The sequence below is a fragment of the Haplochromis burtoni genome, unplaced genomic scaffold (genome assembly GCF_018398535.1).
Source record: "Haplochromis burtoni strain Fernald_Lab_line unplaced genomic scaffold, NCSU_Asbu1 Contig_15, whole genome shotgun sequence".
NCBI lineage: Eukaryota > Metazoa > Chordata > Actinopteri > Cichliformes > Cichlidae > Haplochromis > Haplochromis burtoni.
Genome location: NW_024582376.1, coordinates 2,536,693 through 2,551,953, shown reverse-complemented (window position 1 = coordinate 2,551,953; position 15,261 = coordinate 2,536,693). Strand labels below are relative to the sequence as shown.

At 40.1% G+C, this 15,261-nt stretch overlaps 1 protein-coding gene across 7 annotated transcripts in view; it reads left to right on the top strand.

Moving 5' to 3' along the window:
• The window catches only part of cluha (clustered mitochondria (cluA/CLU1) homolog a), a 61,211-nt gene that overhangs the window by 25,265 nt on the left and 20,685 nt on the right, over positions 1-15,261 (top strand). For 4 of the 7 annotated variants that reach the window (XM_005915890.3, XM_005915892.3, XM_042218119.1 and 1 more), the window contains exons 28-29: positions 5,350-5,688; positions 8,633-9,647. Coding sequence is in view for 3 of the 7 variants with exons in the window: in XM_005915886.3 (XP_005915948.1) it covers positions 5,657-5,688 (32 nt within the window). In the remaining 4 variants the exon portion in view is untranslated. Of the gene's footprint in view, positions 1-5,349; positions 5,689-8,632; positions 9,648-15,261 lie in introns of those variants that run through there. The other 3 variants (XM_005915886.3, XM_005915887.3, XM_042218120.1) reach the window with 1 other exon arrangement.

Below are 15,261 nucleotides of genomic sequence, written 5' to 3'. Positions count from 1 at the left end.
AGCAGAGAGTATTGAGACAGAGAGAGAGGCTGTTTGCCTTTGCTATAGTGGATGGCTTACAGTAGCACAGAGGTTCACCTCCCAGACAGCTTGCCCACTGCTAAGCTGACTGGTTATTAACCAATCTGCCAACAACAACTGCCAGTCATCCTACAAATGACTGTTTTCACACGTTGCCAGATATTCTGCTATACTTTACAGAAAGTATTTATGTTGTAGTGAGACTGTAAATAAGTTGTAGAGGCTGATGCTTTGATAGCAATCCACCATTTGTGTGATAGCCACCATAGTTGCTTGCAAAATTAACCTCTGCTCTATATTTATAGTCTTAATAATTTCAGCCAGTAGCTTGTTGGTGTGAGGTGAATTGCCTGGAGGGATTCATACATGGTTTATAACAAACCTCTTTGCTGTTGTATAAATGTAGCAGGCTAACCTGCCTCAATGGTGTTGCTCTCGCCTGCATGTCAAGCGTCTTATTGGCGTAACATTGATCTGTTGTCCTTTACAGCTTCCTCTCTGTTCAGTGTCTATCCCATTCTGTGGGTGTGGATGCTGGGGTGTGTGTGTGCTCTTCCAGAAGATAAAACAGCTGTTTGAGAGCAAGGAGTAGGTTTTTTTCTGTCTTGTGCACTACTTAAATATTTTTGTAGTCACACATTTGAAGCCATCTGTAGAGATCATGCTTCTCCTAATGAAATCTCCTCTATTAATCTCAGGAGAACTCTGCTATCTTACTACCCATGTAATTTAATAGGTTTAAGTGACTGCTACCAACCCAGTTAACTAAGACAAGCACCTCGTGGGTTGTAGCGGCTGCATGTTGGGAGCCGAGCCAGATGTTCCCCCAGTTGCAATATCAGTTAGTGGTAAAGGTCTTTAGATGGTCTCTGCCTGAGTGATTTATCAAGAACAGCCATTCACAGAAACTTAGCATTTGAGTGTTATTAGAGTGGAGAGGATATCTCCATTGTGTGTCATCAAGCTTGAGATTTCTTTAGTTATCTGATTTTGAAAAGCCTCTATTTAGTCTTGTCAGGAAGCAGTCATCTCCACAGCGTATTTCCTAATTTTATCACTTTGTATGTTAAATTAGCCAAAGTGTGTCGACATCTAAATTACTGCCTGTGTGATAAGCCTCTAATATGTGCACATTAGCCGTTAAATATATTATGTTTATTGCTCTGTTGAAACCCAAGTCTTGAAAACATCATATTATATCTGCTTCAGTAGCTAAATGTGTCAGCGTGTAAGTGTTCAGGTCATATGACAGCGTCGTTTTTGATTCTCTTTGCATGGTTATGAGATCTAAAATCACAGACCTGTTCAAAAGACTCCTATGCATAGGTGTACCTCCTCTTCAGTAAAGTAGTTTAGCCTGGTAGCCATTCCCCTTCTGTAATTCAGTGACTTTTGTCCCCGAGGTGTTGACCTGGATTTTTTTATGTTTGGTCTGTGCTCTTGTATGATCAAGCTTTGCCAGCCTTCTCCAGCCAAACTTGACTGTTTCTGCTGTATTTTAACACTTCATTATTTCACATGATTCATAATAGTTCTTTTTGTTGTTATGTAAAAAATGCAGTCTGTGATGTTGTTCCCAGGGCATGTGAGGTGGAGTCTAAGAGTAAATGAAGGTGCTCCACATTCCAGCTGTTTGAGATGTTTGCCTTTAAAAAAAAAGAAGAAAAAAAATGCTGTGGTATTTTTGTTTCTCCTCTTTTGTTTCTCTCTCTTTTTTTTTTTTTAAAAGAACACATTTAAGGGGGCGGGGGGATGATGACGGCGACATAACGTCACAACCAGAGAGCTGTGAATCCAATGTAGCAGTGGGTTCGCGACCGTCAGCTTTGTCAGCATTGCTGCAATATTTTGTGACAAGTTACTAGAACACTATTTCACATGTGACTGTGGTATTTTTGTTTCTCTTCTCTGCATGCCATAGCAGCTTATTCCTTTGTTCAGACACCATGGGATGGGTAGTCAAAATTTTTTGTGCATACCTCGTCTTGTAATATTTGGCTGGCGGCATAAGGTTAAGTCATAGTGTTATGGTGACGTGTCAGGACTAGATATCTAATTAGTTTGGGGATTTGTCGTCGTCTACGTTGTTTTCTTTGAGTGTTTTTCTTTTCTTTTTTTTGTTGACATTTTTCCTCAGGTATTTTTAAACAATTGTTGCACATTTTAATTGTTTGGATTCAAATTATCAGTCAGGTGGCCCACTTTTTTTTTCTTTTTTTTTTTTAAAGTGTGTAGAGACCAGCCTTGGGTTAGCTGCTTAAATGCAGCTTGTGCGCAAATGTTTGTCTGAGATAGATTTGTAGTCAAGACCGCCTAAACCAAGACCAAGACAATACCAAGACCAGAGGGTATCGAGACCAAGACAGGCCGAGTCAAGACAAAATCGAGACGAGACCAAGACCGAGACAAAAAAGTCTTTAAACTGTAGCCAGATGCTGCTTCGTTTACGGGTGTCAGGCATATTTATGTGTTTTTGCGATGCACTCGCACAGCCCTCCTCACCGCTGTCTACTGTCACTCAATAACTGAGAGGACAGACGCGCGCTCCACTTGACTATCACGTCTCTCACCCTCTCTGTTTTTCACATAATGATATTATCCTATATCCTCGCATGTGATTGGCCGCAATATGGAGGGATTGGAGCATAGCTGAGCCACTGTGTGAGAGCTGAGCAGCGAAAGGAAATTAAGTGAGGAGCCGGCTTTCGCTCAATGGGAGTTGACTCTTCTGATTCACTACAAATCACTCTCTAAGCACGGCTCTTAGAGCTGATGCTTTTGCGCATGACACATTATCGAACATTACGTTGTATATCATGGATACTGTTGACTCCAAATCTCCCGACCACTATGTCGATCTGAGACAGCAAGAGCGAGACAGCAAGACAAGACTGAGGGATCCAAGACCAAAGTCTTTCGAGACCAAGACCACGTAAAAGTCTCTAGACATCCAACTCTAGTCTGAGAGGTCTCAGAGGTAACAGCCAAGAGGCAAACTTTGGAGCTAAAAAATGAAGCAGAAGCAAAAGTGCAATAAACTGCAGTGCTTCTAATGGCCACTTGAAGCTGCCTCCAGAAGAGAGTTAAGCACACGCATGTTAAAACACCCAACTTAACAGCTTTAAAAAGCATTTTTGAAGCCTGGTTCAAAAATGAGTTTGTCCTCTGTTGACAGTTTACCCTTGATAACTCTGAGTGGGGTAATTTTTACTGTAACTCCTCTACCAAGGTAGTTATTTAGGAGACTTTTGGAGCATTTTAATGGATTATCTGAGTAATTTTATGGTCTGAGGTGTGATGCAGACTGTTCTGGAAGTGCATTTTACTTATGGTGAGTGAATTTTAGTATTTTGTTTTAGTCCATTATTTTAGTACCAATTTGTGTGTCTGAGCTAATGAATGTAGCTGGCTAGAATAACTGGAGGGCCCCCAATATTTTATTTATTTATTTTTATTAATGAGTAAAAACCCTGATTGGGAAGAATTCATTTCATTTGACTGCTGTTGTTGCATTCTTAACCACAAAAGATGCAGAGTATGTACAGTACACAGTGTTCATTTAGTATGTATGAATTGGTCTCCTAACATCAGATAATCAGTTGGGACTCGTAAGCAAATTGAACACATCTCCCAGTCAGCATCATTAATGTAAAGGGCTCTGTCGTTGTACAGTTCCTGGTCCTGCACAAAGACAAGACAATCACTGGGAGGAAGACGCATTACCATTATTGACTGCCTTTGAGCAGATTTATAGATGCACCCCTGGCTGCGGCTCATACCCCTCCCTTTTCATCGAGGCACAACATTTTGTGCTGAGCCAATTAGCCTGATTGTGCTATTGTGCAAACATTTTTGCTCGATGCTGAAGCCGCAAATGAGTTTTTCAGAGAAGGGAGTCCTACACGTTAATGGATACACACAGCGATTTGACCTGCCAGCAATGCAGAGAGACGTATCAATATGTGGCAGATGACCTGATTTTCACACACAATGGCAGTTGTGAAGGTTGATGCATTTGGTGCCTTTTTTGTGTGGTAGTTATTTTTTTTTATATGGAGGTAGTGAGGGAGACATTTTTAGCTTCAGTGCCTGCTCGTTAGAATATTTTTGCTGCGCTCTGATAGTGTTTTTGGGCAGCAGCCAGCACGCCGTAAGGCACACACAGTCAGGGGTAAGTAGACATTTGGACTGCTGTCAGGTGGTGACATCAAGGTCCAGAGGTTAGCTGCTGGTCACGTTAGGCTGTGTACTGTTAATCAGTTTCTCTACAACATATGAATAAATGAACAAGCAAGCAATACAAAGTAGTACTTTAACAGGTTGGTCAGTCCTTCATCTGACCAACCAGAATTATTTAGCTTTTCTCCTTTTTTCTGCAAACAGAAACACAGTGCATAGGAGGACTCTTTTCCTTGTGGGAATGCAGCTCCTGCATCTAAAATCAGCAATGTGATTTATTTTTTTATTTTTTTTTCTTCATTGTAGCTTCCTGGGGTGTTTCTATTCCTCATCACTTCTGTAGCCAAATAACGGTTTCTTTTACTGCCTGTTTCCCAAGCAGCAAATCTCATGTCTACTTTACATTGTTTCCTGTGTCTGGAAGTCTGCCTTGCTGTAATTTTGTCAGCTTTTTGCAAGTGTTGAAGTAATTTGGCTTAGTTTGTACCTTTTGTTTAGTGCTCTGGCAGAGATTTACTGAGGCTAGTCCCAGTAGATTAAGAGGCTTACTCTGTTGGGTACCTGGTTTGTTAAAGTGCTTTTTCAAGACAATGATGCAGTATAGAAATAGTCTTCATCGTGACATTCTTAACATTTCATTGACATTTATTATTCCTGAAATAAATACTCTAACCCTGACAATAAATTTATTTTCCCACTACCACTGATGGATTTTTTTTTTAAAGCATGCCATCAGCCAAGTCAGCTCCTGAGGTGATATCATAACGAGATGATGGGGACAGGAGAGTTTGAGCACAGCCGTTACTCATACTCTCTCTGCCATGTCCTGTTTTTCTTTTCTGTTGGCAACCTGGGAGGAGAATGTGGGTCAGCTCTTGTATGTCAACGGAGAGGCATTCGCTTCAAGAGCAGACAAGAGTTGTGTCATGACAGATTGTGCAGAGAGATAACAGAAGTGGATGAAAATATTTAAAAGTAAACAAATAAAAAAATCGAATGAATGAGCAGTTTATACAAGGATTTTTTGCTTTATTGTTCAGTTTTTTCCATCATCGCTGACAGTGTCTTTGCTAAACTGGTGCAGCACACTCTACATGTTATCTGTCATGCATACCTAATGCTGACTTTCTCTTTTTCTCTCCCCTGCAGATGCAGCATACACTCAGCTGGTGACTGGTCTGCAGGCTCTCCATTTCTTCTCCCCGGAGTCAGCCAGCTTTCAGGGGGCAGATTCCTGCGACCCTCTTCTCTTAATCTGAGTCTCAGTCTGGGCAAAACTAACCTGTCATTGGAGTACACCACCTGACCTAATCTGTGTTGCTTGGATCAGCACAGCTCATCTCCTGACCGAGGAGAGCGCAGCGGCTGCACAGGAATCACCTTCTTCTTTTTTTTCTTTCTTTTTAAAAAAAAAATTAAAAAAAAAATCCGGCTCCGCCCACACTGCCCCGTCACGATGGTGCTGTCACAACGTCAGAGAGATGAACTGTAAGTTTCCAGAACAGCTTTCAGATTTGAAACTTACGGATTTCCGCGCTATGGTTTGTTTGTTGCCATTATGTGATCAGACGCATTTCATACTCATGTGGCTCTTACTACAGAGCAGGATGTGGTGCTTAGGATTTTCAGGGCAGGTTACCATTTCCATTGGTAACTTGTGCTGCAGACCTAACAAGCTCATGCAGAAGCCAGATAAGAAAAAGATATCCTGGGTATGCTGAAATTGCTTTGTAGTCTGCGCTCTTGAACAGCTGCCCAGTACGACCACAACCTGTTCATATTTCGGTGCAGTGATTGCATTTAGCAAAGGGGTTATGGCAGCTCTTTATTCTGATACCTAATCACATGAGTGCAAGTTATAATGCCAAATACCCCGACAAATGGTGTTGGTGTGAGCTGGCTACATTTGAGCTTCATTCGTTCACCTGTCCCAAAGCAAAATACACTGATATTTTTAAAATGGTTAAAAAACAAAAAAGCCTGAGACAAATGTCCTTTGTTGTGGTTGTAGACTGTTTACTTCCAGGGAAGGATGTGTATTGACTACAGGATTCAGTTTAAATGGTTAAATTTAGTAAATGTTTCTCCCCTCGGTAACCTGTCAAGATTAATCAATAAATGGTTAAAGGTTTCTAAGCTCCCCTGAGGCCTGAAGCACAAATTTATTGATCGACCACCTCTGCTGCCTACCCCTGCCCGATGTGACCTTAGAAAAGCTTAGACTGCCACCTTTGGCCCACAGTACAGACACAGAGATCCAAAGAGTTTGTATATTTGCGTTCTGCTCGCTGTGAGAAGTGATTCCACAGAGAAATCATGCACCCAACATAGCGTCATTGGCAGCGATGTGGCACACAGACAAAGACATGTCTGCTCATGTGCTGAGTAGAATATAGGGAGATGGGAAGAGTGAGAGGAGCTGCAGTCTGGGCTTGGTAATTAGCACCTCAGGCAGGGATAAAATGTTAAGGCATCTCAGTGTGAGATGGAAGGTCATGAGCAGGCGTTGAGATCATCTTCCTGAGCTTTAGTTGTGGAAAAAATATCCATATCTGTGCAAGTCAGGAGTGTCTAACTTGCTTTATTGCGCCAGGTGATAAAACCCATTGTAAAATAATATATGATAGAATAGGGCTGTGCGACATGACCAAAATCTCATATCCCGATATAAGACGTCTATTGTCCCGATAACGATATAAATCACAAATGTAACCTGACCTGTACCTGGAGTCGAGTGTTTTAACAGATGCATGAAACTATACATTTTTAGACATAAGTTGTAACGGCCGCCGTTTTCTTTGAGTATTTATTACACAGCGTGCTGCGGGGAAAAGCCTGTTCTAACGTTTGAGTCTAAGGTTTATTTTTTAGCACCTGACGGCTCTTTTTTTGCTTCTCATCCGTAAATACTCTGCATACTCTTTCATGTGATTCAGTTTATTTTGAAAAGTCTCAACAGGATCTTGAGCTTTATTGTGAAAGGTTTATGTGGAAAAATAAACAAACGGGTGGTTTTACGATGGTTTTACCGTGGTTGTTGCTAACGACAACGCATAAAAACAGGCACTTGCCCGTCCGTAGTGTGGTTATATTAAATATAAGAGAAAGAGAGAACTTTAAGAAATTAATATAGCCACCACAGTGACCATCAAAACGATGAAAAAATATTGCCGTAAACAGTTTATTTTGCGACACCACGAAACAAACGATAGCGTAAAATGAAACGATAGACGTTTTTATATAGTCATCCAATATATATCGTTAAACAGCCCTATGATAGAACACCATCCACTCAATATCTTTCTCTTAAAGAGTAAATGGGCACATTCTGAAAATTTCCCCTCAGCCATAACCAAGATTTTATAAAAATCATAAATTGTAGGGCCTACCAGAAACACTAGGCCAAACTGGACCCTTTGGCAGGCTAGTTCTAGCTTCCAAGTTACATCTTTGGTGATGGAATTACTATGTTAGAGCCACAGATTTTCCTTTGTCTTTCAATGAGGTGAAGACCTTGTTGATGGCCTGGTTTGTTTTGGGTGTTTGTTTGTTTTGTTCATGTTTGTTTTGTTTTTTTTTTTCTTCTTTTCTAACCGCCATCTTGCACTGTCATTGAAAAAATGCCTCACTGCATGTGACAAGGCTCTCAGCATTCCTCAGTCTTTCTCTGTGATTAGTGCTGTGGGAGGGGTCCGTTGGTATGGAGAGCTCCATTGGAATGCTAATCTTTCGTGCTATTTGCTATTCAAATTAAGCTGGCAGGACCCCCCCCCAACCAAAACAAAACAAAAATCCTTCTTTCTTTTTTCCCCCCTTTCTCTCTGTTGCACAAGTTTCTACCCCCAGTGGTATACAGGAAACCGTTGAGGGACCCCCTGAGTCGCATTCAAGCATCAACGAATCACATTTGTTAGTGATGTTGCTTGGCTCAGATAGTGCTCTCATGCAGTGCCCTTAAGATGTCATTTCCCAGCTGACTTTCTCATTTTGCGAAGCCTGCTTGGAAACCAAATGGCCCGTTTTGAATCCAAACAAGGCGGTAATGGGAACAGTGACCGGCTGATTGTCTGCTCTTCACACTAATTTTTCATTGGGCCCCCTCCTTTCTTTGCCACAGCCCTGTTTAGCATTAGGCACCAACCCAATAAATTTAGTTCCCATAGCATTCAAGCATCTTCTTCCCTCTTTTTCACGGTTGAACTGTTAAAAGTAACCAATCGACTGGGGGGCAGTAAAAGCGCAGCTTTACAGTCTGTTTTCTTGAAGAAATATTTTTGCACATTATTCCTCTTTTTTTTTTTTTAAGAGGAATAATCTTTGTCAGCACCATAGTCAGATGCCGTGATTGCGCAGCATCTTCACAACTTATTTTCTTTGTCTTTTTTTTTTTTTTTTTACTGCCACTGAAAAGCCCGTTTGTGTTCCTTTCCAGGGTCAGGAGACTTATCCCCAGCAGCGTGTACCAAAAATAGATACAGAACACAAACTATCTGCTCCCCTGAAAGACCTTGGAGGCACTTATGTGCAAATGGGCCTTTGCTTTTGAACTCTTTTCTTTATTAAAAAAAATAAAAAATAACCAACTCCATGTCTTGGGCAACAAGATGGTGCATGTGATTTTATTTTTCGTTCTTTTTCCACCATGCCCTTGTCTATAAATGTGGTGACATAACAGATGAAATTCAAAGATATGGTGATAACTGCCAGAGGCAGTCAGAACTGTGGTATAAAGAGTTCACCGTGGCTCAGTTTGATCATTAACAGGACTTGGATCATGTTTACCTGTCAAGATACTAGTCCTCTAAGTCCCAGTGTTCACCCTCATTCAAATAAACTCTGTTATCCAATGACTCCTGCTTGTGTTTTGGCTTCACTTTGAAAAGCTGAACCACGGACAAAAAAAATATATAGTAGTTTGGATATAATGTAAATGTTCAGCAGCAAGTCTGCTGCTTTTCTGTAATAAAGACAAGGAATTATGAAAGCACATTGCTTTGTTAGATTATGGAAAGCTTTTAAAATGATCCGCTGTTGTAGTGATTTTTAAAAATGGCTCATTTGAGAGTAAAACTTTTTGATAAAACATGGTCTTTATTTTGTAGACTGTGGTAAATGGACTGGTTCTTATACAGCGATTTTCCATTCTACTTATGCATAGCCAAAAATATTTATCACGATATATATTTTAAAATTTGCAATAATGATATAACTGATGATATAATTGACGCGAGACAAAATACTTTACAACTCCACAACTTTATTAGTGCAAAAGAACCCCATCAGTGTATTTTTAACTTAAACAAGCAGCTGTTTATGTGGATTAAAGCTATACAAAATTTTAACAGTGGAAATTCAAATTCCTTGCTGACAGTTTAACCAAAAGGCATTTCCAGTGGAAATGGGCTGACATCTCCTGAGCATAACCATGTATAACATCCACAAAACTTTAAAAAAGTGGTTATACACACACAATACGATAATATTATGTTGAAGCACAGTACGTATTACTTCGCGAGGCTCCTGACTACAGTAGCTGTAATGCTCCGGCAATCCATCATGCAGTACGGGTTTGTAGCTTAGTCGTACTAAAACATTTTTTGACAGATTTTTGAGCACCGTGTACCACATAAAATCGGTTTGAGGTCAGTAAGCACAACCAGAATTCATACATAAGGTGCACCGGATTATAAGGGGCACTGTCGATTTTCAGAAAATTAAAGGATTTTAAGTACACCTTATTTTCCAAAAAACACTGTAATAATGCCCGCTAGCATGCACTACCACAAATTGTGCTTTCATGTGTATCTGACGGGCAAAAACCAAATCAGTTCAACATCACTGAAGTTGCACCATTTTTACAAACCAATTCTGGTTCATCTGTTTTATTTAACGATCCGCTTTCGCCCTTCTCATTCTCTGCCACCGCCATGCTTTTTCCGCCATGTGCGTATGAAAACAAAGGCACTGCGCATGCACGTTTTACCCATATTCTATTGCGATATTCCCTTTTCTTATCATTGCCTTTTTTCATATAACATGTTTCATTCACCTGTCATTCAAGCACTTTTTTTTTTCTACATGTAAGCACTTTCTAACATTCACACACATCACGAATGACCACACAGCAGTTAACACATAATGCACCAACACAATCAATGACATCAGCCAGTTATGTAGGTGATGTCATAGGCCTTTCAAAGATTTGAAGATGTGCATGACTAGTCCAGTTGATATTGCTGCCCTTGCTAGTTGTCACCAATGTTTCAGTGTGTTGTCACTTTTTGATTAATCAGTCTGATCTGTATCCTGTTGTTTAATTGTTGAGTAATTTAGTTTCCAGAAACATTCCTGCTTGGCAACTAATTTACTAGGCAGGTAAGGTGATAGGGTTCACGGCAGGTTACCTTTTTACCTTCTGATATCCACCACTGTGCTTGTCATGTCTGGTTTGGTGACAGTCAAAATGCACAGTATGCGTTTCAGATGGAGCCTCGCAAACCAATGGGCAACATCACATGACTACGAATAATTTAGAGGGTGCATATTTAAACATAGCTGTGCAAGCTAAACGAGAGGTTCAGATTGATTGCGTGTCGCTTAAATCAGTTAGCCTTTGCACTTTTTGTCAGTTTTAAGTGTTACTGTACAGATTTGTGGCTTATAAGTCAAAGGTCCTTCCTTTTTCATTAATTGAACTTATTGCATTCGTTCTCCCCAAGTTGGGTCCAGAGAAGTTGTATTTTGCTAGTAGATAAGTGTTGAGCGTGACAGATGTTGTTTTTTTTTTTTTGTTTTTTTTTCTCTTTCTTCCTCTCCCCTCCATGGTGGTGGTAGTAGTGAGCAGGAGGTTCTCCAGCCTCTCTTTTGGTTCTCAGGGAACTGAACACAGTTTGGTGCACGGGTGTGTCAATCAGATTTTTGCGCTGGCATGACAGCACTCCTTGTTTTGTGGACCATCATCTCTTATCAATTAAGCTAGTTAAGACAGTTTCAGTTGGTTGAAACCTCGATCGGTTGCTCATTGGAGTTTCCAGTGGTTTAGTTTACCTAGACTTTTACTGTCGAGAGTCAGCATTAATTTTCTTTATAGTCCCTCCCTGGTTTCCTCATTACTTGTATTTCATTTCAGCCAGACCTTTCTCAGTGCGTTTTCATAATGCATCATATTTATTAGTAGTATAATAATTATTCAAATCCAAGGTACATTCCTAAGTAAGACAGATTTGTGGCTCAAGACCTCTACCACCAGAATTCTCCCATAGATTTAAATGGAGGGCTCTCTAAGTGCCATGTGTGTCTCTGTCACCTATGTTGTGTCTGGCTTTATTCTGTGTTTATCCAAGGATGAATTATGCACAGCCTCACTGGATTAAAGAAAGTTTGACTTTGGCTTCAGCTCAGTCAACAAAACTCCATCGCTGTTTGACAGAAAATGTGTATATGCCACACCCATTATAGAAGAAAAAAAAACCCTGCTTTTGTTTTCTTATTTTAACATAGACACCTGGTTTCCACACCCATGCTGCTTTTGATCTTAAAAGCCATCTGCTTCTACACACCCACAGAAACGCACAAAGGAAAGTCAATGTCTAAAGTCGACATTTACTTAAAATAAATAGATAAATATAGAATGATGTTAGAACCTTCTTCTTTTCTGAATTCCAGTATAGTGGGGTTTTTCTCCTTGGATTTTTCTCATGGCTTAAATGATAATCCCCACAAAAAAACCATTCCCCTACCTGTTTCACACTCACGCTGACTGCATTGTGATCATCATCCTTCTCAGAGGCTTTGTGATGAGAAAGATGGAAATCTTTCAAGGGGTATTTCTGCCTTTGGGGGCTTTTCTCTGGGGTTTCCCTGACTTTCAGAAGCCTTACCATTTTAGGTTTGGGGAGGATGGATTATTATTTTAAAGAAATTGTAAGTACTAGTAGTAGTAGTTGTGTTAAATCATGTTTTTTCAGCTACTGTCTTCATTGTAGTTATGAAACAAAGCTCAAAGCCCTTATTGGCTTTTTGGGGTTTTTTTCACTTGCGTTTGATCCCTTGACGTATATACGTTGTGCTGTTGCCCCACAGTCACACCCAGCAGAGCAGTGTTCCCAACACTGGTCCTTTCTTTAAAATGGTTACCCCTGTCTGTGTGTTGAAGGAAAAAGTAGACCTTTACAGAACAGAATGAGGTATAGCCAAATAGTCTTTAATATAGTGTTCAAGTTAGTGTGAATCGAATATAAGTATTAAAGGCAACATGGAAAGTGATAAACTAAATCACTTTTGGGAACACATTTCATGCATGTGCATACATCTTCATGTGCAAGTTGTTTATCTTTGCGTCTGCATGTCGGTGTTACTGGTATTTGCTCACTGCAGACTTGGAGAGGGGAGAGTTTACCCGATTGGAGTGTTTTCTCTTCTTTGTTTGACCTTTTTATCCTCTTTGAAGTTGAAGCCATTAATATGTTGTATATAGGCTCTATATTTATATATGTGCTTGTTGTTTTTATGTTGATAGATAGATGTCTTATTGTGTTTACTTGGTTTAAAACAAAAACCCTTAGGTGGTCTGAAAAGCTTTCTATGACAGACAAAGCCCTGCTTCTGGAAAAACAAGGGTGGTGATTGCCTGAAGGTGCCAACCAAAGCCCAGAGCTCTTCTTTATCAGTCAAGTAAGAGGAATAGAGCGATTTTCATAGAGCTAGATTTAGCTGGGAAGTTATGCAATCTTGTTATTTATTTATTTAGTTAAAGTTCTCACTGAGAAGTTATCACCTCATTTAATATTAAAGGCAAATTTAGACCACTGCTGCAATTCTGCTTCATGTTGCTAATTGCCCGCAGCCTTATTGTTTAATATAAACACTAATCATAAAAAACAGGGCAGTGCTGTGTGGTGATGCAACCAATGTCTTTGCTGTTTGCACAGTGATCATCATCAGACAAACCAACCACTGACACAGCCTCTTTCACCTTTAGTAGCAGTCAGAATGCCAGAAAAAGTCCAGTTGAGATGCAGCGTTAGTTGAGATGCACATAGCAAAGAGCTGTGCTGTCTTTTGAAGAACATAACATTGCAATATGAAATCCAGGGTAAAGTGAATTTTGAATATGCTAAGATATTTTTCAGAGTGTAGACCTGAGCTGTGGTCTGTTAAATATTTATCAGGAGTCTTGAAATGCAAACGGGCCCGTAGACAGAAATGGAAATATTCCTTTGTGAGGGCTTTTTGTGGTTATACAGCAGGGGGGCAACATCCTGTTCAACCAGCTGTAGCTAATGGAGCTGCTGTGTAGTGTGTGGTGCATTGTAGGTTAAATGTATTCTAATCTGTGCCTTAACAAGAGGGTGTTTGTTGGCTGATTAATTTCTATGCTCTGCTGTAATCACTGGGCATGTCAATAAATTAAATGATAGCCACACATTTATATATGACGTGCTTTATGGAGTGTTGCGTTTAGTTTTTCATACTAAACTAGTTAATAATCTAAAGAACATTAGTCTGATCTGAAAAATCAGGAGCCAGAATTAACAACAGAACTTTGCTAAGCTACCAACCCGCACCACTTGATGGATTGTCGGAGCATTACGGCTACTATAGTCAGGAGCCTCGCGGAGTAATACGTACTGTGCTTCAACATAATATTACCGTATTGTGTGTAAAACCTCTTTTTAAGTTTTGTGGATATTATACATGGTTATGCTCAGGAGATGTCGGCCCATTTCCACTGGAAATGCCTTTTGGTTAAACTGTCAGCAAGGAATTTGCATTTCCACTGTTAAATTTGCGTATAGCTTTAATGCACATAAAAAAACAGCTGATTGTTTAAGTGAAAATACTTGATGGGGTTTTTGGGGTTTTTTTGGTTTTTTTTGCACTAATAAAGTTGTGGAGTTGTAAAGTATTTTGTCTCACGTCAATTATATCATCAGTTATATCATTATTGCAAATTTTAAAATATATATTGTAATAAATATTTTTGGCCATATTGCCCTGCCCTACTTTACAGTCATATTGCTTTCTCCTTTTCCTGCACATTCACCCCCAAACTGCTCTTTCTTTCCTGTTGGTTTGTTATTGTTTTGGCTGTCCTGCTAACGTCCAACGTACTGCATGGTGAAGTTAATGTTGGGCTCATAGACCAGCATTTTTCATTTAAAACCTGAGCGACAATCTTTCTGTGCAGTATTATTTAGTTAGTATGCTGACAGCGGTGTTATAAATCTTTAATAAAAATATTAAATGAGAGCAATAAATATTGGGTAATTGAACAATCTGCTTTATTTGTTTGATTTAGTTTAGCTTTAGGGGAGGCTGTGTTCGTGCTTCTCATTTCTCATTTCTAAAAGGAAGCAAAGTGGGAACTGCGAGGAAGTGATGTCACTGGCAGACGAGCTGGATGCCTGACTCCCTCTCTTCTCAGAAGGATGAGGTCATGCATCTCTTCCTCCTCTCATCCCTGTTTTTCTTCTCTACATCACAGGCTTTTCTTCTGGGACCATCAAGCGTTTGTAGCGCCTAAGAAAGCGTAGAGGTCTGATGAAGCATGCTAGTATTATAACCCACGTGAGGCTTGCGTAGGCTTTTGCTTAATGACACTAGATTGCTAACACTTGTAAGCAGATGCTGGTGTGAGAGTTTCTGAATAGTTTGAGTGATTAATCTCGTATTTCATCCCCTGATGTCATCACGGAGATCTCACTGAAGCAGGGACTTCCAGTGCAGGCTTTCAGGCCATCTATTGTTCTTGTTCCTCACTTCTCTCTGGCCTGGCTGGCCACGTTACTCGCCCTGCCCTCTTTCTCACCGTCTCCTTATCGAGTCATCTAGCTGTGGGCTGCTTGTAACCATGGAAACTCTGTTCTCCTTCTGTTGATATTTGTACACCTCCCCATTTTTTTTTCTCTCTCCCCCATTCTCTTTTCATCACAGTCATGAGGATTATAGATGGTTAAAGAGTCTTTTTGTTTTGTTTCTTTTTTTTTTTTTTTTCTCACTTCACTTCAGTGTGAAGTGGCAGCTGTCAGCTCTGCATCCCCTATGTCAATGACTGATTTG